The sequence below is a fragment of the Microchirus variegatus genome (genome assembly GCF_963457635.1).
Source record: "Microchirus variegatus genome assembly, chromosome: 22".
Taxonomy (NCBI): Eukaryota; Metazoa; Chordata; class Actinopteri; order Pleuronectiformes; family Soleidae; genus Microchirus; species Microchirus variegatus.
The window spans coordinates 2,556,600-2,579,011 of NC_139823.1; the positions used below are offsets into that span (position 1 = coordinate 2,556,600).

Here is a 22,412-nt window from a genome sequence, read left to right on the forward strand (position 1 = left end):
GCCAGCCCAGCAACGGTTAAGTTTCCCTTTTTTGGCAGCCAGCTGGCTCTTGTAATGCTCAGTTATCTGCTGGTCACACTTGCTACTAACGGAGAGATTATCACCCAACACATGGCTGCCTAAAAAAATACAAGAAAGTCACTCACCGAGACACATGCTCAGACAAATATATGGCTTAACAAACAGCATTCACAAAAGCCTCAGGAATCTTTCAATTACAGCTTTAACAATGAGTGTTATCTTCATAATCTAATGGATTCACTGCACTATTTAACATGGGCCTACACCTCCAGATTCAATTCTCTGCTCATGTTTGACCTCATGAAAAACCTATTACCCAGGTGTCTCTTTCACTTTGTGTATGTTTCAGAAAGAAAACACCATGTATGGTAAGAACATTTCCTTTATCATGAATAACTCATTTGGGAAAACAGAAATAACCGGACACTTGAATATGAATAGAATGTCATGACTCTTTTTTTCTGGTACATACAAACCAAAATTAAGTTAAGAATTATTTATAATAATCAACCAGAACTTGATTCATTCGGTTTCATTTTGTGTGTGTGTGTGTGTGACCTGATGATGTTTACAGCAGAGAAGTGGAAACTTTTTGGGAGGAGGAGGGGGTCATGTGACCAGCTTTGTCCTCTCTTATTATCTGGCAGGAATGTTTGTGTTAATCCCTTTATCCTCAAAAAGAGAGCGGGGGGGTGAGAGACAAACTCAGGATGGGAGAGAGAGAGAAAGATAGAGAGCTATTAGCTAAATCCTCTCAGTTTTTCACTGGTTCTCAGAATCAGAAGAACAGGGAGAGAAATAGTGATGGACAGAACATGAAACAATATACAGGTGATGCGACAGCGACACATCATTCTCTCTGCATCGCAACAAAAAAAAGGAGGGACACACTAAAAATGGCTCGTGAAGTAGAGAAGTAGTGAATCGACTAGAAGAAAGGGAAAAGCCAAGAACAGAGTTAAGAACAGGTGGTTTTAACAGCTAACATTCAAGAGTGGGACATAGTGACCTTAACCGCAACTGATGCGGTAATGAGTGTCAGGCTGACATGGGAAATGTGATAGTGACATTCATCTGCTACAGTGGACTCCTTTAATACTGTAAAAAGGCCATTCAAGGTTTCAGCGTGCTTCTAACAATGAAGGTTACTGTGACTTGTCAATGCCAATCTGTCAGTGTGCATGACTGTGTTGACCTAGAGAGTAAATGCCTGTATATCCATTCGGTCTGGTGTCCACACCAGTCTACAGACGTATAACATCTTTATTTCTTTGACGCCGTTATAAAATTAGACATAATTACATCTTCCAATGTCTCTTAAATTAAAGAAAAATACAACAACAAAGAAATGACATGAGAATTTATAAATAAGGAATTTAAGAATGTTCTCACTGAATGAAATTAAATACATTAGTTTGACTTTTGCCTTCTGTCCAGTTCATCTCAGACCAGCTCAAGATTATGATCAGGTGAGACAACATTTCTTTTCTTTTCATATTTTTGGTTTTTGGATGACCACCTGACCACTTTGTCATCCTTTGTTAAAGGAGTAGTCAGTGATTCTAATCCAACTCTCTTTGATTCTCAGCCGTGGCTCTAAATGGGCTCAGATCAAGTCACACTACTCTATCCCAGCCAATCAGGTGAGAGGGAATGTTTGTGCTTATGACAATCAACATGATTTTTCTGGTTTTAATTCACCCCTTAACCCCTTTCTCTGTTACTTGAGGTTGTTTACTGAACCTAAACTTTTCCCCAGAGATGTATAAAAGTGTTTCTCAGGTTTTTCCTTCCACAGTCCAAAAACATGCATATTTGGGGATAGGGGAAATTGGATTGGACACACATTAGGTGAATGAATCAGCAAATAGAGAACAATAACTTCAGTGAATGTGTTATGAAAGTTGCAGCACTCCGAGTTACACAACCTGATATCGCACTGACCTGCTGAGGAAGCCTTGGAAGGACAGGCGCACAGGATATCCATAACGGATCATGCGCACCATCTCACGCACCCCAATGTACTGCAGCTGAGTGGACACATGGAAGCTGTCAAAACTGTCTGGCTGACCGCTGGCGTTGGGACTCACACACTCCACAAAGTGGGGAGTGCTGGCTTGAAGTTTGCTGATCACCTCTGACAGCGAATTCTGAAAAAGGGGGGAAATGAGAGGAGATACAGCTGAAGGCACTCACCAGTAATTTTACATGCAGAATAAAAGACAAGACTAACAGAATGAAGAATATTCTTTGATTTATTATATTTAGTGTTCATGTTACAGGGGCACTGTGACTGTTCTTGTACAGTAAGTACTGCAAATGAAAGGAGAGCTTTTTCCTTTTAATGCCGTGGTTTGATTTGTGGGTCACAGTGATTGGAGCGAGATCACGCTGTGTTTGTGACAAAGTGGTCTGACTTTTGGAGGTATTTTCTTCCTCTAGAGAGAGACACCAAGAGCTCTTTGCTCTTTTCATGGATATGTATGAGTGTGAAGGAGCCTAATTTCAAAGATGCCACATCCAAGGTCACAACAGGCCATGTTTATACCTGGCATTAACAAGCCTTTTGTGATATCTGATCTCAAGTGGACAGCTCAGAGCACGTCAGTTCACAACTGGCATTAGAATTTGTCTATATATGCATGAGGTGTGACCTGCGACATGTGATCGCATTTCATTTCCCCCTGCTCTACGTGCAAAGAGCCACGTATGTCGTTTGTTTGCAGAGACCAGATGTGTTGTCATTGTTAGCCAGTCTGAATGTGACAGACAGGTCCATTGTCAGCCTGTCTGCATGCATGTGTTTGTGTGTGTGTGAGCATGTGTTTGTTCTTGTGTGGGTATCTCTGTGAGGACCAAAACATGTGAAACCCATAGGGAGTGAGGACATTTGGGAAAGTGAGGGAACTGTGGCTGGTCCTCACTTTGGCTTGGTTTTAGGGTTCAGGTTAGAATTGGGTTAAGATGAATGAGGGTAGGGGGCTCGGGAATGCATTATGTCAATGAGTGTACTCATTATGAATGCTGTGCAAACGTGTTTGAGTGTGTGTGAGCGAGATAAAGACATGGAGAAAGAAGGGAGGGGTTCAGAGGGGATATTTATCCTAACCCTAACCTCAGTCCTACATTGGTCACTAACCCCAAACTCATACTCTGACATATTTTACCGCGACTCTGCACTGAGCGTCTAAATGTGCCGCGAGTTGGTTTACATTGGAGTCAACTGAGAACCTGGTGTGTTTCTTTCAGACGGCAACACCGTGTGATTTGACAGAGAAATTATTATTTTGAATAAAAATCATTATTTCTAATCTTGTCAATGTATTGACTATATTTTCTATACATTTTGCAACTCTTTTGATTAATAAAAGTGTGAGTTTTGACCCCAAACTTTTGAACGGCACTATGAACTCTTTGGTGTGTTCACACCTGTAATTAGATCAGTCTACTTGTAATCATCCAAACACAGCCAGAGAAACACTTAAACCACACATCCCTACACAAGTAAACACTTATAGTAAATCTGTGTCTTTTGGAACTCTTGGAAATCCTCAAACTAACGTCAAGTCTACGCTCTGCTTAACCTTAGGCACAATGCCCAACACCACTCCTCATCTTTGAACGTCAGCAAACCAGCATTAACATTCCCTCCAAACATGCGTACGTATGGCACACAGTGGTTGTTGTTCATTGTTCATTCATTCATGAGGAGGGCTTCATGTTTGGCTTGGTACAGCATCATTTTTCAGCCCACTCTCTCCTTCCCTGCCATTCCCGGAGGGACTCATCGACCACAAGCCCACAACTCTGATTGTGCAACACACTGGCTTCATTCAAACCAAAGGTAATGCTTCTCTGAGCACATTTCAGCCTTCTTGCGTCACGAGCAGACACTCAACTGCTCTCCTCAAAGTGAACATTATTGTTGCTCTACATAGTCATGAAGTCATGGTGCTATACAAGTCTTGGGGTGATTGATTCAAAAACTGTGTTTTGCATGAGTGATTAATGTTAAGTGTTATGAGGTCTACCACTTGAAATAACAGCCAGTCACTCAAAATCTCTTTTTTGGCTTTGCACTGACATGAAAGTTCAGTAAAAAATAAAGAGCAAACATTAAATGAACAGAACAACTTCACTCTGACCTCACAGTCCATGTTTGCATTTGCATGAATGCGGTAAATACAAATTATAAATTGACTTTGTCACAGCTGAGAAGTACCAATAAGCAAAGTCAAACTACTACCAACCAAAGTTAAAATGTAAAATGCAGCAATTAAAACGCTTTTTTGTAGAATATGCAGAATGTTTCAGGAGACTGTCCTAGCAGCAGCAGGCAGGAGGTGTGGATGGGTCACTATTATGTTGCAGGGCAATCACATTCACAGTCATATTGACAACTACTGGTGAATTAGAGTCTTATCACCTGACCTGGATGCCTTTGCCCTGTGTGAGGAAACTTGCATGAAAGAAAAGCTCATTCAGACTGGAATGGCTCTTACCCTCAGTTGGACAGCCACTGTGATCGGCCCACACCGTTCCAGTCTTTGGAGGAAGGAGCTTGAGCCTTTCTTCTTCAAGATCTGACCATAGAAAGAGAGTGGGAAAAAACATTTGACAGCTTCAAGTGACATCTGAAGAGTATGGAGAAGACATGGTTATCATGTAATTAAAGCTACAGTGCATAACTGTTGTGATGCAGCATCCTTCATCTAACAAAACAGACTGTCATGCAAAACTATGAGACCTGACTGAGGGAGCATTTTGTGGGCACTTCTTTGTGTTTTCAGTCATACTCCGACCTGTTTGCAGTCGTCTCATTTTACCAGTGCAAAGCTCCTGTGTTCTCCATCTGTCTCGACATAAAATGAATCACTCCTTTCCCAGTGCAGGAATGTAAACACCGCTATACTGAGAAATACAGAAGACAGTTGTGTGGAGCTGATGCTGAGGCTGAGGCTTAAATGTAACAGATATTTGTGTATATTCAAAATGTGTGCAGCATACTTTTAAGTTGGGTGCTGTTTTATGGGAGGATTGGAGGGTTTTCAGCGTTACACTACAAGGTTTATGGAACAGACAGAGAAGGTGAAAGCAATCTTATGCAAGCCTTGGCTCTAGATAGCTAATAAGACACAGAGACAGCGGGCAGGACCCCACCCCCCCAGGAAGTTACACAATCAGCAACACTCACACCACAACATGTGCTTTCCAAAAACAATAAAGCAAGCAAAAATGAGAAACAGAGATGTGGAGTATAGACCAAATAAGGAGACTAGTATATCCAGAATATTGTCAACAGTTATGTTATTAACAATTTCTGTGTCATGAGAATAGTGATTGTGTGCATTTTTGTATCTCCTGAATAATCTGAATATATGGCACAGTTGTGGGAAGTGATCAGCCAGTTGCAAGTTGAGAATTCCTTGTAAATGTTTTGCAAGATATATCTTATTGTGAAAAGTCTTGATGCTGACAAACTCGATGCAGCTGAATGATTCAGAGCAACAGATCACTTTAGTACTGGACTCATTACACTGTGAACAGTGTGCTCTACCTTGGTAAGGTCATGGTACCGCCGAGGTTGTTGGGGGAGAGAGTTGGCAGTGACAAAGGAGGATGATGGCATCCTGTGGAGCAACAAGGCAGCTTTAGGCCCCCTCAGCCCTACTCGGCCCTGAGCTGTTGGCACCAGAGACCCAGTCTGAGTCAGCTTGGACTGGAAGAGCTGCTGCAGTAACACACTCTCACTAGCTGCGGGGCACAAAGCACAAAGAGAGAAGAAAATAAGGGAGGAAAATAAGAGCAAAAAGAAGCAACAGCATTGGTGGAAAGAAGGGGGTGGGGGAGAACAATGAGAAGAAGGGGGAAGAAAGAAAGCAAGAAAGAAGAGGATGCATACAAGAAAGGGAAGAGGGAGCCGAGGACACATGAAGTTCGGCACCACGTAAACAATCAGTCAGTCAACAAAAGGGGGTGGACTTTGCCACTTAAAAACACGTGGAGTGTTCCGCAACAACAATGAACTCATTCAGAAAGCCATCAACATGTGTGCGAACGTGGGCATGTGAATGGGTGAAAAAGAGAGAGCGATGGGGGGGGGGTGGGTTTGCTTGAGAGGTAGGCACACTCTGCAAAGAAAAGCAAGCACAAGTTGGACTTTCAAGCATGTGGTTAACTGTCTTTTCATTTGCAGTAATCATCACCACAATCTGAATATTGAATCAAACTTACAGTAGGAAGGTGGGGGGTAAAGGAAGGAACGAATAATAATAATAAAAAAAAAAACACATTGTGTGTTTCTGTGTGTGTGTGGATGAAAGGCAGAGAGGGATCTCCTCATCCAGGCAGAGGGATAACAGCCAAGTGTGAGTGAAGGGCTAGCTTTGAGAAGATTAGGCTCATCATGGAAATTATAGCAATTAGGCTGCTGGACGAAAGGCTAGCCTGGCACTAACACAACGACTGCCTGTGTTGTACAACCACAACACCCCACATCTGGCACCTTCTATAGACAATATACACACAGACGGTGCTGTTTGCTGCATATGGGAAGAAACACACACACACACAGAAACAGAGCCACACGCAGACAAAGAGTGGTTTTGTGTGTTGATATTTTAGACAAGAGTAAATCTTTGTGATGCTGTGTTCGCTCTGATGTGTGCTTATATGTGTGCGTTATTAATTGGAAACTTACACTTCATCGTAAACATGAGATTCTGGGGAAGGAGGTCTTTATTTCTCGTGAGTGATCCCGTGAGGTCATATGAAATCTGGTGGAAAAAACAAATTCAACTTGAATACTCATACAGAATTAATCTTGCAACTTTAAACTAAAAATTCATATACAATTTCACACAGTACTTTATCTGTGTGAAACAGACACAAACACACCAATAAACAGTCCTTTATCTTTGGGAATTTCCTTTAGATATAACAAGTGGGACGTCTTTATGTAGGGTCTGTCAACCTGTCTCAAGATACTACACACTGTATGATACAAGGCCCACAATATCTCTCAGTCATCCAGGTCATGGTCATGTTCAGTAGTTAGCACTAGGCGACTAGAATTGCTGTTTGAAGACGAAGGTGGTGTCTTATGGTGCTTTTCCATTATACAGTTCTAGCACTATTTGGCTCAAATGTAGTCGGTTTTTTTTGGTCTACCTGGTGCTTTTTTGGTACCTGCTTTGGGGAAGTTCCACGCCAGCTGAGCTGATACTAAAATGTGACGTCAACAGAGTAAGAGTGTGTTGTCACTGGAACAGTCCAACACAAGAATCAAACTCGCTGTTTTTAAAAACGCAAGCATTACAGCGAGCATACATGGCTACTGCTTGGCTCGAGACAGGTTTCAGGCCCCCAGAGTCTAACTGTTTCCACCAGTTCGTCAGAAGTGAAGAAGCCTCATGGAGAGGTGAAATGTCTTGAAACTTAACTTAAGCAAGTCCAGTCACTTACAACTAACTACTGAAGATGGCCCTTGATATTGATGATATCATCATGATAAAGTGATTCTGTGATAATGGACATATTGCAATACAATCATATAACATAACAAAAAAAAAGGTTAGTGCAAGATATGAGAAGATTACATTTGTTTCACAGCTGCCATTACCTTGCTGTCAACCTTTACCTCTTACAGTACCCTAAAATTCCTGGATAAAGTGTCAGACTCAGGACTCCTGAAGTTATATGGTGGGAAAATTTGTGTGAAGCACAATATTTTCTAAAAATAAAATGATCAATACTTGCCATTAGCCTACTAATCAAAGTCAATATTCTGTCCCACCTTTAACTTACATGGTTGCATCGTTTGGAGGAAACACGTGTGTCCGAATTACAACCAGGTCATAATATATGACAAGTTCATGACAAGGGAAAGAGTAACAGGAGAGAATCCCACATTTAAAAAGGCCATGTTAAAAATACAGCACTGTATTACATAATGACATAATACATGCTTGCTAAAGCAAACTACCCTAAAGCTTCCTGTGGGTGGAATGACACAAGATGGAGTCCATTGATTTATTGACTTATTTTCTGTTTAAGGAGACACTATCTAATATGTCAAATTAATGTCTAAATCTCAATTTTAGCATTCAGTGGGCCAACATTTTAACCCCTAACCCTAACCCTATACATTTCAGTAAAGACTGTATGTCATACTGCACCACCTCTTCATACATAATACAGACCTGTCCAGCAAAGTGGTTAACAATGAAGGCTGGGCCCTGATCTTTAGGTGGGGGGTTTCCATTGCCATCCTTAGTTGTGAAAGAGAGGCTGTGAGTGGGATTGGAGTCAAGCTGGGCTAACAGCCTCTTGTACAGGGTCTGCTCTGTTGGCCACAGGCTCTGGCTCTCCTCATCTAACACACACAGCAGTCCTTGTGGCTTCTGGAGGATGAACAAACACATTATCATGTTTTCTCTTGTCAATCATAGTGACAAAGTGTCATATGTGTAATGGAAAGAGGGTAAACAGAAATATGCACCTTTAACAATAAAAAAAAACATCTTAAGTGATAATATCAGTAGTCTTATTTGGCCATGCTATCATTCAGCATTTGCCAAAGCCCAACATGGCCTCATAATACTGCACTACATCAAAACCAACCTGGTCAGGACTGGTCCAAACCAGAAACGTAGTACCTGAAGAAAGAAGTCCAGGACAGTTGGCTGGTTGCTGTGGGAGCATGAAGTCTCCATGGCAATGCCCTCCTGCAGACACTCAGTCTGTTCCTGCTGGAATAGCACCTCAGAGACGTACTGCCTCAATCGCTCGTTGGTCATGTTCACACACAGCTGGAATGTACACAACACAACACATGCTTAGACACACGCTTATCAACCTGTAAACATACACTTCAGCTCACATGGTGAAGTTCCTCGGAGGCACAAGGAGGCTGACTATTTGCTTTTAAAGCAAACAAATACATGAAGACAACTCAAACTTAACGGCTGTGGCACAAACAGAGGTTAATGAGGCATACGGTATAGTATGAACTGCCTGTCAACTCATACAACACTCTGAAAATAATATGGGGAGCTTTTAAAGGGACTCCCCCTACATGGTGTCCACAGGTGTTTCTGCTATCATACAATAATGGACAGTGTTCCTGCTGAGACACATGACCTCAACCTAACACAGCAGTAAAGCAATCACCCCGTAGAGAGACATCAGGAATTCTTGAGTTATGGCCAAATACGTGCAGTGAGGTCACAACTTTATCTTTGACCATCAAATTCAAATCAAATCATCCTTAAATCAAAGTAAATGTTTGTTCCAGCTGTGTCCATGCATTCCTGACAAATCAGGTTCACAAAACGTGAGGTCACATTGACTTTAACTTTGCCCCTAATACAGTAGTTGAGGTAGTTCCTCTTTGAGTCAAAGGAAAGGTTGCAGCTACATTTTAAAGGGACTTCCTAAGCTATCATAGGCCAAAATGCAGTGGGATTACATGAAACTTGACATTTGACAAACAAAATCTAAGTGAACCTTTGTATCAAATCTGAAGAACATAGTATTTCTAATATATATCATAAAAAGCTCCCAGCTGTGGCTGTTGTTGTGACCAAGTGGCAACCATAAGAATCTGAACTCAGATGCCAGTGCAATGTTGACATTTTGAAACAGGAAGTTCAGAGGCATCAGATGCAACCACACTCCTAGTGGATGATACCAGCTGTCAGTCACACTGGTATCCATTCATATGCACCATGCGTTATCGTTTATCATGATTTACACAATTGACATCATGTTCTATTGAAAAAGATACCTGAAAGTAATGTTTTACTGACATTACAAATCAAGTGTGGAGTATAAGTTGATTTTCCCATAGGCAGAGTCGCCCACTAGTGGCTATTTAATATATTTCCATTTCCTGGTTGGCTTGAGAACAGACCAGATAGATTGTGTCTGTGGTCTTTGGTTGTGATAGAGGAGTTAAAAAGATGTTAAACCAAACAAGTCACATAAAACATGGTCTAATAATCACTTTTTTTTCCAGTTGTGCGACAATGACAAGTGATAATGAAAATGCTGATTGTATTTTGTGTCCTGTAGTTGTTAGCTTTGGAGTTGTTTCCAAGAAAATGTACTTTTAATGGACATGTGAAGATCAATAATAAACATGGTTGGGTTATTTGTCCTCTTTGGCCACTCATTACATCAGTTGTGTGCTGTGACCTACATTTTGTCTTTAGTGCTGATTCAAGTGTGTGTTTTTGAAGACAGTGTTTTTCTTTCATGGTTGTTAGCCCATTCCTTTTTTCAGGTTTTCCTACTATACTAAAGGCTCGGTCCCAGCAGGTGGCTGATTGACTTAGCTCATTAGCAAAGTGCTGAGCAGCTACAACACACACCCCTGACAAACACAACTCTAATTAACAAGCACTAATGATCGCGATCACGCTGTGCATGTGAGGCATGCCTGTCTAGGTGTCTGCAATGTGTGCGGATACATGTGTGTACAAACATGTCAAGGCTTGTTTGTCACTTATGTGCCACATTTACTGTAAGAGATCATCATGTTTGTTTACCAGGAACTTACTCCTACACTTATTGCACTTCTCTGTGGGTGGTGGCTTATTTGTTTGTTTTGAGCAGGCTGATATTAATAGGCAGCTCAGCAGCGACAAGATATGGGCACTGCCACCACCTGCCAGAAAGGGTTTGTGTTCATTTTTGCAGCTCTCTCATCCATACTCTGTAAAGAGTGAATGTAATGTAATATCTCACATTCACTAGGATTAGAGCACTTCCAGTGGTAGAGAAAGGCAGCTGTCAGCAAGGTACCACATAATGTATATACAAGGCCATGGCCACATGTACAGGTAGAAAATCAAAGACAAACTTATATTGGCTTCAGCTAAATTTGGCCTTGGCTGGTCAGTCAAAAGAGAGGGAACATCAACTCTTGAGTATCAGGAATAATCATGCTTAAATTACAAGAAAAAGCACCGTTATAGACCATATACAGGTGTGCAAACACACATGCTAACACTTAAATGTGGACAATTCAGCAGATTACAGCAAACAAGTCTAAGATCTGAACGTACTCACAGACTACATCCACTCACAGTCTTTGGCAGTGAATGAGGGAGGTGTAAATAACCCACATTGGATATTGCTGGTCAGTGAAAGCCAAATGATGGGGAAGGATTTTTTTTCCCAGTCCTTACAGTAATCATCTAGTCAAAATGGTCAGAGACTATGCATGTGCGATTCCTGGAGTCTGGCCACTTTTAAATGACAAAGATGAGTAAACTGGATCATTAAGTGCAAAACAAATTATATTCATGTGGAACAAATTTGTCATCTGGCATATGACATGAACTTCACGTACAGCACGTACCAACCTCAGCAGTTATCTATAAATCTATGGAGGGGGCTGTAGTGTAAATATGTGGTATTTACTGTAGCTTGTAAAAGTACTCACTACCATGAGGGCAAATACTTCAACTATGCAGAATAGCTGAATCAGTTGACTCCTCTCACACACGCACGCGCACACACAGGGGTTTTACAACAGCGTAGTCTATTAACAGTGATGGACCTGATGAGCACATGATGGATTTACAGCCTGTAATAGGTGAGCTGCACATGCTGTACTCTATGCAAAGTAATCACACACATCGACATACTAAAAGCAAGAAGTGTTGACATGCTGGTCCATAACTGCCAGTATATGCAAAGGCAAACACACTAACACTAAAACACAAAATAAGTACTACACAAACAACCTCGGGATGGAGAAGATGACAACTGGCAAAAGAAAAATGTGAGAAATTCATGAGAAAAATTCTGATACATTTAATCCTCACTTAATTCAGTAACTCATTGTAGCTGCAGGAAGCTGAGGGGAAAACCACACTGAATAGTTATAAAAAAAATCTTGACTGTTATTTTCCAGTTTTCCACTTAAGACTAATACAGAATAGATTGTCCCAGTCATTAGCAATAATGCTAAATATAACCATGCAATCAATTAACTGATCAAATTTATTGTATTACCAGAAGTTTAAAAAAATGTTGTGACAACATGTAGCCTATTAAATAATAATTTATGTAACCAGAACCATAGTCATAGTCCTTACCTCATTCATTACAATTACATCCTCAATTGTTTCGATCTAAAACAGGCATACTCTAATATTTTAATAAGTTGATAAAGATTTGTTTGAAATTACAGTACCAGGTACTACTCAGAGACACATTTATAGCTCAGGGATTCCTTCAAAAATGTATGATTCCAGATACCAGGAAGTTCAGAGAAAACAGGACCAGCACTGATCTTAAAAAAAGAGAAAGTGCATGGTTGCCTTAAGCAAATCACCCTGGTGTAGGATAAATTCTGCTCACCTGATTTTCAAGGAGTGTTTGAGAACTCGAATAAACCTTTTAAAGAGACCAATTTGCATTCCACATCATCACTAGGGGTTGCTTGGAAAGCTTGGAAAGCCTCTATCAGAGGATATATAATTGAATATGCCTTTAAGAAAGGGGAAAGAGCACTGTCAAACACTGAGACCTGGAAATACAAATCAGGACAGCGGATAAACAAAACATGTCCTCTAATAACTTGATAAAGCAGACTAGGTCGAAGTATGAGAAATTCTATACTTTCACAGAAAGCAGAATTTTCTCTCTTTAGGGCAAGATAAAGATATTTTTGAGGAATGCAATAAACTTCTCACAAGATATGTCAAACAATGTGCACTATACCAGCCATCAATGACACGACATGAATGACAACTTACTCTAGGGATAACCATAACCAACCCTAATCCAACACTAGAGAGATAAATTGAGCCTTCAGAAAATTCTAAACTAAACTCTAACTATCTGAATCCCAAGCTGATAGATAGAGAAAATATAATGTCATTTCATGCTCCTCTCAACCTGCTTTCACTATCTGGGATCCAAGTGCAAGATCTTGATCTTCCAATTACTAAAAACAAAATAATACAGGTCATTAAACATCTACCAACAGGCAAGGCCCCTGGCCTAGATGGGTTTACCACCGAGTTCTACAGGACCAATCCTGAAGAACTGGCCCAGTTTCTTCTCGATGTGTATCATCAATCCTTGACCAGGGGTGGGTTCTCCCCATCATTATCTGAGGCCCTTATTTCCCTCATTCAGAAAACAGGTAAAGATCCACCAGACTACAAAAATTGTAGGCCTATTACTATGATCTTATGCAATTGCAAAATCCTTGCTAATTAATGGTGGAATATGGTTATATTTAGGCTGGAATATGGTTATAACATCTTTGATTTCCCGCGACCAGGTCGGATTCCCACGCTCCTGCTCTTCTGCTGACAATGTTAGAGGCCTTATTGATATTATGTGGGATCTACAGAATGCTAACTCCCCAACTGCAGCTATCGTGTTAGATGCTGAAAAAGCTTTCGATAGGGTGGAGTGTTGTTATCTTTTCTCCACTGTAAAAACCTTTGGATTTGGCAATAAAATCATTAACTGGATCAAACTCCTTTATACCTACCCCAAAGCATCTGTTTCCACAATTTTTTTTCCCCACTCATTCGACACACAAGTGGCACAAGACAGGGTTGACCTGTCTCCACTTCTCTTTGCACTTGCTCTTGAGCAATTAGCTGAGGCCATTCAAAAGGACCCAGACTTAAAAGGCATCCAGATAAGTCAAACAGCCCAGAAGCTAAAGCTATGCAGTATGCCGATGACATCCTTCTGCTAGTCTCTGAGCCAGAACAATCTTTGCCCTCTTTTCCCAAAATGGTTGACATTTTTGGAAATATATATATATAGAAAATATTGCCATAAGTCTCTCTTCCATGTTTGCTATTTTGCCAGGCTTTAGAAATCATGACATACATTTCCTTCAAATTTGTCTGAATTGGTTAAGTGCAATTTTGAACCCATAATGGCAAATTATTGGACAGCTACTGCGCGCTGAGCCCTACTTTTTCTTCCTTCTCTTTCTCTCCCAATGAAATGAAAATGATTTCCGCCAGTAAATGTAATCATCTGTTGCAAGCTCTCCCAGTAACAACTTGACAATTTTTTTTTTCTGTGGATTAACAAACTTCTAAAATGACACTGCAGAGGCCAGTGGGTTGGGTATCCCAAACCTTAGGCTTAACCATCCTGCCTTTATTCACATTTCATTCGCATTTCCTCACAGCCAAAATACCCTTACAAGCAAAAACACATCCTGTAGTTTCACACCTGAAATGGACTTGGAGGAGAGTCACACAGGTTCATGGGGCTAACCCCCATCTTCACTTATATGCAGGAATCTGGCTTAATCTTAAACTTTGTATTAAAAAGCACTGGGTTTTAGGTAATCATTATGGTGAAGGATCAATGAGATCATTTGAAAAACCTAAAACAAAAATTAGTTTTAGGTTGTGGAAAACAGTTGTGGAGATATTTGCAGGTGAGACATCTGCTAAAACAGACATTTGGCTCGACCACTGTCGCTCCCCCTAGTGTGGACATCTGGTGCTGCATATTAGATATTTTTGGAAAGGGTGATGAGGAAGCAGCTTATAATTTCATGCTGCTCCTTGGACCTGAGAAACATTTGTCAGCCCTTTGATTAATATGGGATGTTAATAGTAACTTGTCAGAGGAGAACTGGAGTCTGATATTGGAAACAATACCAAGTCGATATTGCATTTGCATTGAGTTTATTGGACCCCATCCAGGTTACATAGAGCAGGTTTGTGGGAGGATGCAGGCTGTGGGAGTTGCCCTGCGAATAATGGCACTCTAGTGCACGATACTATGGGGATGCCCAAAGGTACATGAGTTCTGGTCTATTATCCATGACTATGTAAAACAATTACCTCCAAGTGTATATCTTAGGAGATCCCATGACATTAAAGGATTGAAATCTGTCTAATTTATACTAGAACGAAAACGTATTATTATGAATTGGAAAGCCCCCACTGCACCTGCACCATTTCTGTGGTATGTCCTACTGGGGAAACTAAAATATGAATCATAACAAAAAAAGTGAAAGTGCTCCCCCACCTGCTCGTATGCATTCCTCTGAAATCCTTCGAACCCAAATATGTCCAAGATCCCAATCTCCAGGGCAGGATCACTGGAAGAGATGAAGAGAGGAACAGAGCATATTTACATTGCACCATTTTTAATACAGAATAAAAACGAGAACATGCTTGTGTCACTCACATGTATGTGTGCAGTGTAATGTGTGTGTGTGTGTGTGTGTGTGTAATTACATATTTAAAGGGGAGTAGTCTGCGGTTGGTGTGTAAACAAGGCAACGCACAAACACATTCCAGAAGATGTAGCCTAGGTTATCTAACAGACAGTGATAAGATTTCCCAACATCAACAAACCCAAGGATCCTATGGCCTCCATCCAGTGTGTGTGTGTATGTGTGTGAACTTGTATTTGTTACCATCTTTTCTGACATAAACACTGACCTTGTCAGGACCAGTAGTCATCATAGGGACCAAAACCTGGTCCCAATGAGGAACTGGTTACATATAGGGCTAAGATTGAAATTGTGGTTGTGGTCATGTTAGAGTTTGGCATTTATAGTTAAGATAAGAGATAATACTTTATTAAGGCTGTGCAATGAATGGAAGTCAATGCAGTGTCCAAAAAAGAATACCATTGGTTCTGTCTTCCACCAATGCACTACCAATCAATATTTTTTTTTGTTTTGTTTACATGCTTGTTCATGTAAACTAATTGTTAATGCACACTATTAGAAACCTCCACCCTAAACATTGTGTCAACCTACAATATCAGTTCTGTCCCTGACTGTGTTTCTGCTGCTGTGTGATGACTGATATAGTTCATTAGTGGTGTGTGTGATAACAGATATTAACGGCCCTGTCTTCCAAAGAAACTTTGAGGTGGTTTCCTAAGAAGAGTTGTCCACACACACACACACACACACACACACGAGCACACACACACACACACAGGAGTTATACCTAATGTTGTCATCCTGTCCCTGGAGGTAGTCGTTGATACTATTGACAAGATAACTGAAGAGGCGTCCATAGATGGCCTTGGCAAGCTGGTCTCTGTACTGTTCTGACATCTCAACCGTGTGGCGCCGGGTGATAACATCACCTGACACAAAAATGAAGACATGTTTTCAGGCATCTGACAATTGAACAATGTTATCTGCATAGTTCACTTTAACGTTTCAATGTCCATGATTCATATACCATATTAAAGGTGCTCATGACACCATTACATCAAGGTCCAGTGTGTATAACATTAGTGTCCATAAGGATGTAATTGCTTCAAGTAAAAATAATTACTGTGAGGTTTTTTTAGGCAGGGATGATTTATGTTTTGCACTTTATTAATCCCCGTAGGGAAATTCCTTCTGTGCATTTATCCCACACTCTATTAGGAGGAGTGGGCAGCCACTAAGCAGCGCTCAGGGAGTTGGGAGCTCAGCCCTTTGACCTGGTGGAGACTCAAACTAGCAACCCTCAGGTCACAAGTCAAGTCCCCTTTGGTGGGGAAACAAACCAGCTAGAATGTGGATTTTGCAATTTCATGCAGAGGCTTATTGCTGAAATGAAGCCAGACATCATCCTTTCTGGTATTCTAAGGCCACTGTTGTTCCCTGATGCACCTGGGAAAGGGAGGGATGAGTGCGGGAGTCCTCTGTTTATTACAACCTGCAGCCACACCCTGAGATGTCAGTAATCCTTACACACTGGACCACTAACATAGAGAATAGTTGTTTACTGCTAACGTCAAGTTTGTTTTTGACTGCACTGTGTTGCAGAACCAGGTGATGGTAAAAGTAAATGAGTACATACCTTTGAAGTACTGGACATCAGATGTGAGGGCGGTGCTTAAGTCGTTGGTGAACACCTGCAATAACCCAGCAACTGTGATGAGGAAAACAAAGAGAGAAAGAGGCAGAGTAAAATGACACTGAAACGGTGACCAAACAGGTTTACATATCTCTCACAGTGAAATCACATCGATCTATTGGCGGAGCTGGCAGCAGTTAGTCATCAATGGATTTCTGAGCACAGCCCCATAAACAGCAGCCAAGAAACCCCTTGTTGATGTCACTGGACATTACATCACATCACCCTGACTGGCTCTTTCCCGTTTGGGTACTGACATCATTTGTTTACCACATCCAAAAGGTCAGGGGGCATGCAAGAATACGTGTTGCCCCGTATAATTTAAGAGGCAGGGAGAGACAAAACACTGCCCAGATACTGGGAAAGTATGTGTATAAGAGTTTTTCTCCTCACCAAGGTTACATTTGGGGAGAAAAGTTTCAGCTTACAAACAGGTGAATGTCTGGTATTTAGCTAATACTGGTAAGCTGCCAAGAAGAACTCCAAGGGAGGGAGAAAGAGAGGGAGAGGAAGGAGCTATGATGAAGTGGTATACAAGAAGAGATATTGTCATGCATCCCTCCTTCTCACCACCGACTCATATGGTGGAAATGTGTCCCCAGTTGTGACCTGAGGCACTGACCTCTCTCCAACAACTGCAGGTCAGAAGGAAAGGCTGTATCGGCTTCTGTCAACGCAGTAAAATGTAGATCCCCAATATGGAGCACAGCGGATAGCAGCATAAACACTGAGTCTACCTCCTAACAGAGAGAGAGAAAGAGAGAGGGAATGCAGTCAGAGCAAAGCCACAGTTTATAGTTTAAAACAAATTTGTGAAAATCTTGAGTACAAGTACAATTTTCTACTTTTATATTGACATTATTGACTTAATGTCAATAAATTCTATTTTAGTAAAAGGCTAAAAGTCTAGGAGTCTTTACAAAAAACTTAAAATCAAATCCACTCCACTTTTACTCTACTGACTTTGACACCCTAGTTTATGTTGTACCAATTCCACATATATTTAGGGAGAAAATGTACACACAAAAAACCTACAAGTTAATTTACCCATTGCTGAAAAATACATTAGTTTCTGCTGTTTTGCCTGCACCTTGCAACTGTTTTAGTCAGTGTTTTGACAGTCTTTAAAATGAAAACTCATTTATTTATATACTATATATATGTATACCTATACATATACAGATGCAATTTATATTATTTATAAATAATAATATATATAAAATAATAAATAATAATATGTATAAAATAATAATAAAAAAAAAGGTGATGTGCTCATAAAAAAAAAAAGAAATTCCATTTAGAAAATACACCAACCCTTTTACCTCCATTCACACTCTCCCTTCCTCTCTGCCCTTGAGTAGAGGACACTTAATGGAATACCCCATTACCCACTGCTCTGAGGGGGGGTGTTTGAGTTTGAGGGCGTGTGTGTGTGTGTGTGTGTGTGTGTGTGTTTGCGTGTGTGTGTGCGTGTGTGTGTGCGTGTGTGTGCGTGTGTGTGTGTGTGCGCGCACGTGTGAATACGTCTGTGTGTGCACTCTCTCAAGGCAGGATATTGGAGCTGATATCTGGAAGATAAACACACGCATTAGTCTCTGTCTGACACTCTATACATAGGGAGAACCCCCCCTCCCTTGTCTCTTAGGGAGTAGAAGAAAGGGAACGAGGGAGAGAATAAGAACGATAGGGAGCGCTAATGACGATTGACCTTTGGGCCTGGACTGAGAGTCATCCCCTGATGAGAACGTAGACAGAGACCAATGGGTGGTCTACTACTTCCACTCTCACTCCCCCACTACTTCTCCTTTCCCCTGGTCCTTCTCTTATCCAGTGGACACTAGTGCCCTCTGATAATAACACCATATATCGCACTATTCCTCTGTGCCTTGCTGGTTTGTGTGTATTGACTGCTGCTGGATTAAAAGGTGAGATAGTGGTCACTCACTGCTGACAGATGCTGACTGGAAATCTAAGAATAGAACCTGATAATGGGCTGGGAACAAAGTGAGTACAGGACAGACTGTGCCATGTCCACAACGTGCATGTATACATAAATCAACATTCTGAGTCCTAATTCAGGATCTGGATTCCAAGAAATCCACGTGTCCATGCTAACAACAGATGCTTCCTGTGTCTAAATCGGCAGGACTTTACTGTCGTATCTCACAGTGTCCCATAACCAATTATGAAGGTGTCAGGGCTTACGTATGATTCACTAGTTTTAGGAGATTAAGCTGTGAAGAAGCTAAAAGTTGTGGTTCTCTGAAAAGCACATTTTTGTGGATGGCATCCTTTAGAGGATCCATCCCCTAGACTTAGACACAGGTTTTTTCGAGACAGTTTGTGCCAGCAAAATCTGGGGTCAAATCTAATCAGAGACATCGTAATTGGCTATTTCAGAATCTGTGACATCAACACTTTGAATTATCCCTGCTCTGCATAACCTTCAAATAAATCAGCTCAACAGAAGGTGCACGTGGTGCCAATCAATACCTGCTTGTTGAAGCCCAGAGCGTGCAGGGCTTGTTTGACAGCTGCGAGGCGTTCCCTGCTCTGTGCACAGGCTTTAGCTACTGGAGGGTTCTCCTGTGGAAATCCACTACTGACGTACCTGCAGAAGACAGAAAGATAGAGCATCTGGACCAGTACATCAGAGAGCCACAAAAAGCACACAAAGGCATAGAGGATAAGGAGAGGACTAGTCGTATGACTGATGATTAAGACTTCAGGTGCACTGATTCCAAATAAGTAGTCCATGGTTGAGAACTTATGTAAAGTTAAGGACAGAACAATCAAAACAAAATAATACAATTTCAGCCATTTTTTAAATGCTTTGTTTCAAACTGTGATTTCAATGAAAAAAACCATTGAAGAAGATTTATCAAAATATGACACTTATGAGTCAATGTGCAACACAAACACATAGAACTAACATAAAAGCCAGAAAAGAGTATTCATATAAATGTGCATTATGACCAGAAATAATACAGTAAATCCACTGACACACATACAGCATATGAAAACTGATTTCTATGATGACACAGACACACAATCAGGACATCAAACATAACATAAATAGTTGGACTGAACTGTAGGTTATATGACCTCTTCAGGTTTGTGCATCATGTGTGTAGTAATGTACACATGTACATATGACAGCCACATACCTATGAGCCAAGACATTGTTGAGGTAAAGTGCGCTTTTCTCCTCAGGGGACAGGCCTTCAGCCATGAGATAGAAGATGCTGAAGTTGTTTTGTTGTGGAGGACTTTGGACCAGACGGGACTTCTCCAGCATGTATGCGTATACGCGAGCTTTAACACCAAATGTGTGAAATATACTTCAATAACAGGAGTGTGTGAATACATTTAGAGCAGTGTTCATTATAGTTGTCAGCCCTAAATATTTAAAATGTGTCAACTGTTCAACAGCCACTTCTCTCTGATCAAATCAGCTGAGGCAAAATAAGGTCAGCATGGTTGTAAAAAGGAACACAGAGAACCAAACAGCATCAGACTGATGAGCCTTTACTGCCCCCTGCTGTTTATTACACTGCTTTGCGCTTGAGAGTAATTTCTTCAGTGACACTGTAAATCTTAGTTTTAGAGATTCAATCACATATATGTACATAAATAAACATTAATTTAAATAATCAGTAATGAATAGAATAGAACAACCTCAAAGTAATAGTGACAGAAATGTATGTTACCTCTGAGTGGTGTCTTCCTCTTTTCACAGTATTGAACAGTCAACAGCTTGATGAAGCGACTTGAGCTGTTGTTCCTCTGTGTTTTAGCATGACCAAAAGCCTCCAGAATACAGTTTACCTGGAAATGACATCAAGCCAAAGGAAATATGAACAGTGCTCTACTATATCTCTATATATTTCCAAAAGTTGACACAGGATTTACTTCTGGCAAAAACTTCAGGTTCCACTTTTTACCACTAGATGTCAATATACATCCATTATCTAGACGCTCTAGATTTACTCAGTCTCAGGATGATCAGAGATATGACCCAGATATTGAACACGTAACGATGACTTCATCAAAACCAGACTTCACGCTGCTTTGTTATTGACAGACTGTGTGCAGAGCAGGTGAATCACATGGTATGCACCTCCAAGCAGATTCCAAATGACTGCTTAAAAAATGACAAATGAGCAGCTATTGAGCCGAGAGAAAAAGGCGACAAGCGATAGCTAATGATGTGTTAACCTACACATCTATTCTTACCCCACCACAGCAACAAGGTCATACAACCACACAGCAGTGCTACACTTGAGTGCTCCCAGGTTTTTGTTTTTTAATCATACAAAAAATGAGGACAGAGTAAAACTCAGTTAGTGCCTTTCTCAGACAACAGACATATTCATGAGTTTCCAAAGGAGGCTTTACTGTGTAGAAACAAAAGTATTTTCTTGCTTTTACCCTTATTTTGCAACTCCAACACAAGAGTGAAGATTCATCCCCATGACACAACAGTTACATCACCTGCTCTTAAACCATATAAGCCCCCAAGATTAGCAACCAGAAGACAGCCTGAAGTACTAAATTGAGGAGTATCTTGCGCAAAGAGACAGATCCAGACTTACATGTTTCATTCTGGGATCCAGTGCAAAGCCTTTTGGGTTGGAACGGGCTGTCAGGTGTCTCACAATGTGCTTGCATGCCTCTGATTTCCCAGAACCACTTTCCCCACTACAGGGATAAAGACAGAGAAAATGCCTTTTCAATTATATTTCATGATATTAATGTTTCACATTTGTGTGTTAATGTTGCAGTGTTTTATACTGCTAATGTGAACAATTTAGTTGCAGTGTGTTGTACAGAGGGAGTTTTGCTGTATAGGATAGTCTGTAGGAGATGACACGAACACCAGGAAATAAAAAATAAAAAGGAACCACTTCAACAGGTAATTTACATAAATGTGACAAATTTTTACAATTATATTTTTTTATTATTTTTTAAATGTTGCAGGGAACTCAATTGATGGCGAAGCAACCCTGTAATGGACAGTAGAGCTGCAACTAACGAGTATTTTAGTAATCTGTCAATTTATTTTGTCGATTAATCGTTTGGTCCATAAAATGTCAGAAAATGTTAAAAAAAAACGTTGACGGTGTTTGTCAAAACTGGAAATTACAATGTTCTCGAATGTCTTGTTTTTTGTCCACAAACAAAAATGATTCAGTTTTAATGATTTCTTTGGTATGTGGAGTGAAGAAACTAAAAGTAAAGAAGCTAAAACAATGAAAAATCTTGTTTTTATAATGAAAAAAGCTCCAAACCGATGAATCGATTACCAAAATAGTTGAGGATTCATTTAGTATTAATCGATTGCTTCAGCTCTAACTGACAGTCAAACTAATCAGGTATATACAGGTATATGCTGCATATAATGCATATACTTAACAATATGAAAAATGACACAATGATATTGCTTTATGTAGATAAATATTATGTACATTTTGAGTGAATTCAGACATAATGAAATTAAAAAGAAGGAGAAAT

At 40.5% G+C, this 22,412-nt stretch overlaps 1 protein-coding gene across 1 annotated transcript in view; it reads right to left on the reverse strand.

Moving 5' to 3' along the window:
* myo16 (myosin XVI) overlaps nt 1–22,412 on the reverse strand; it is a gene marked incomplete at its 3' end in the record, with an annotated part of 88,924 nt that overhangs the window by 20,720 nt on the left and 45,792 nt on the right. The window contains exons 14-27 of the mRNA XM_083908496.1: nt 21,494–21,599; nt 20,609–20,726; nt 20,066–20,213; nt 19,392–19,509; nt 17,521–17,638; nt 16,842–16,913; nt 15,993–16,134; nt 15,055–15,127; nt 8,679–8,831; nt 8,223–8,423; nt 6,722–6,797; nt 5,579–5,775; nt 4,524–4,604; nt 1,966–2,171 (exon numbers count right to left, since the gene is read on the reverse strand). Of these exons, the coding sequence (XP_083764622.1) occupies nt 1,966–2,171; nt 4,524–4,604; nt 5,579–5,775; nt 6,722–6,797; nt 8,223–8,423; nt 8,679–8,831; nt 15,055–15,127; nt 15,993–16,134; nt 16,842–16,913; nt 17,521–17,638; nt 19,392–19,509; nt 20,066–20,213; nt 20,609–20,726; nt 21,494–21,599 (1,809 nt within the window). The remainder of the gene's footprint in view (nt 1–1,965; nt 2,172–4,523; nt 4,605–5,578; nt 5,776–6,721; nt 6,798–8,222; nt 8,424–8,678; nt 8,832–15,054; nt 15,128–15,992; nt 16,135–16,841; nt 16,914–17,520; nt 17,639–19,391; nt 19,510–20,065; nt 20,214–20,608; nt 20,727–21,493; nt 21,600–22,412) is intronic.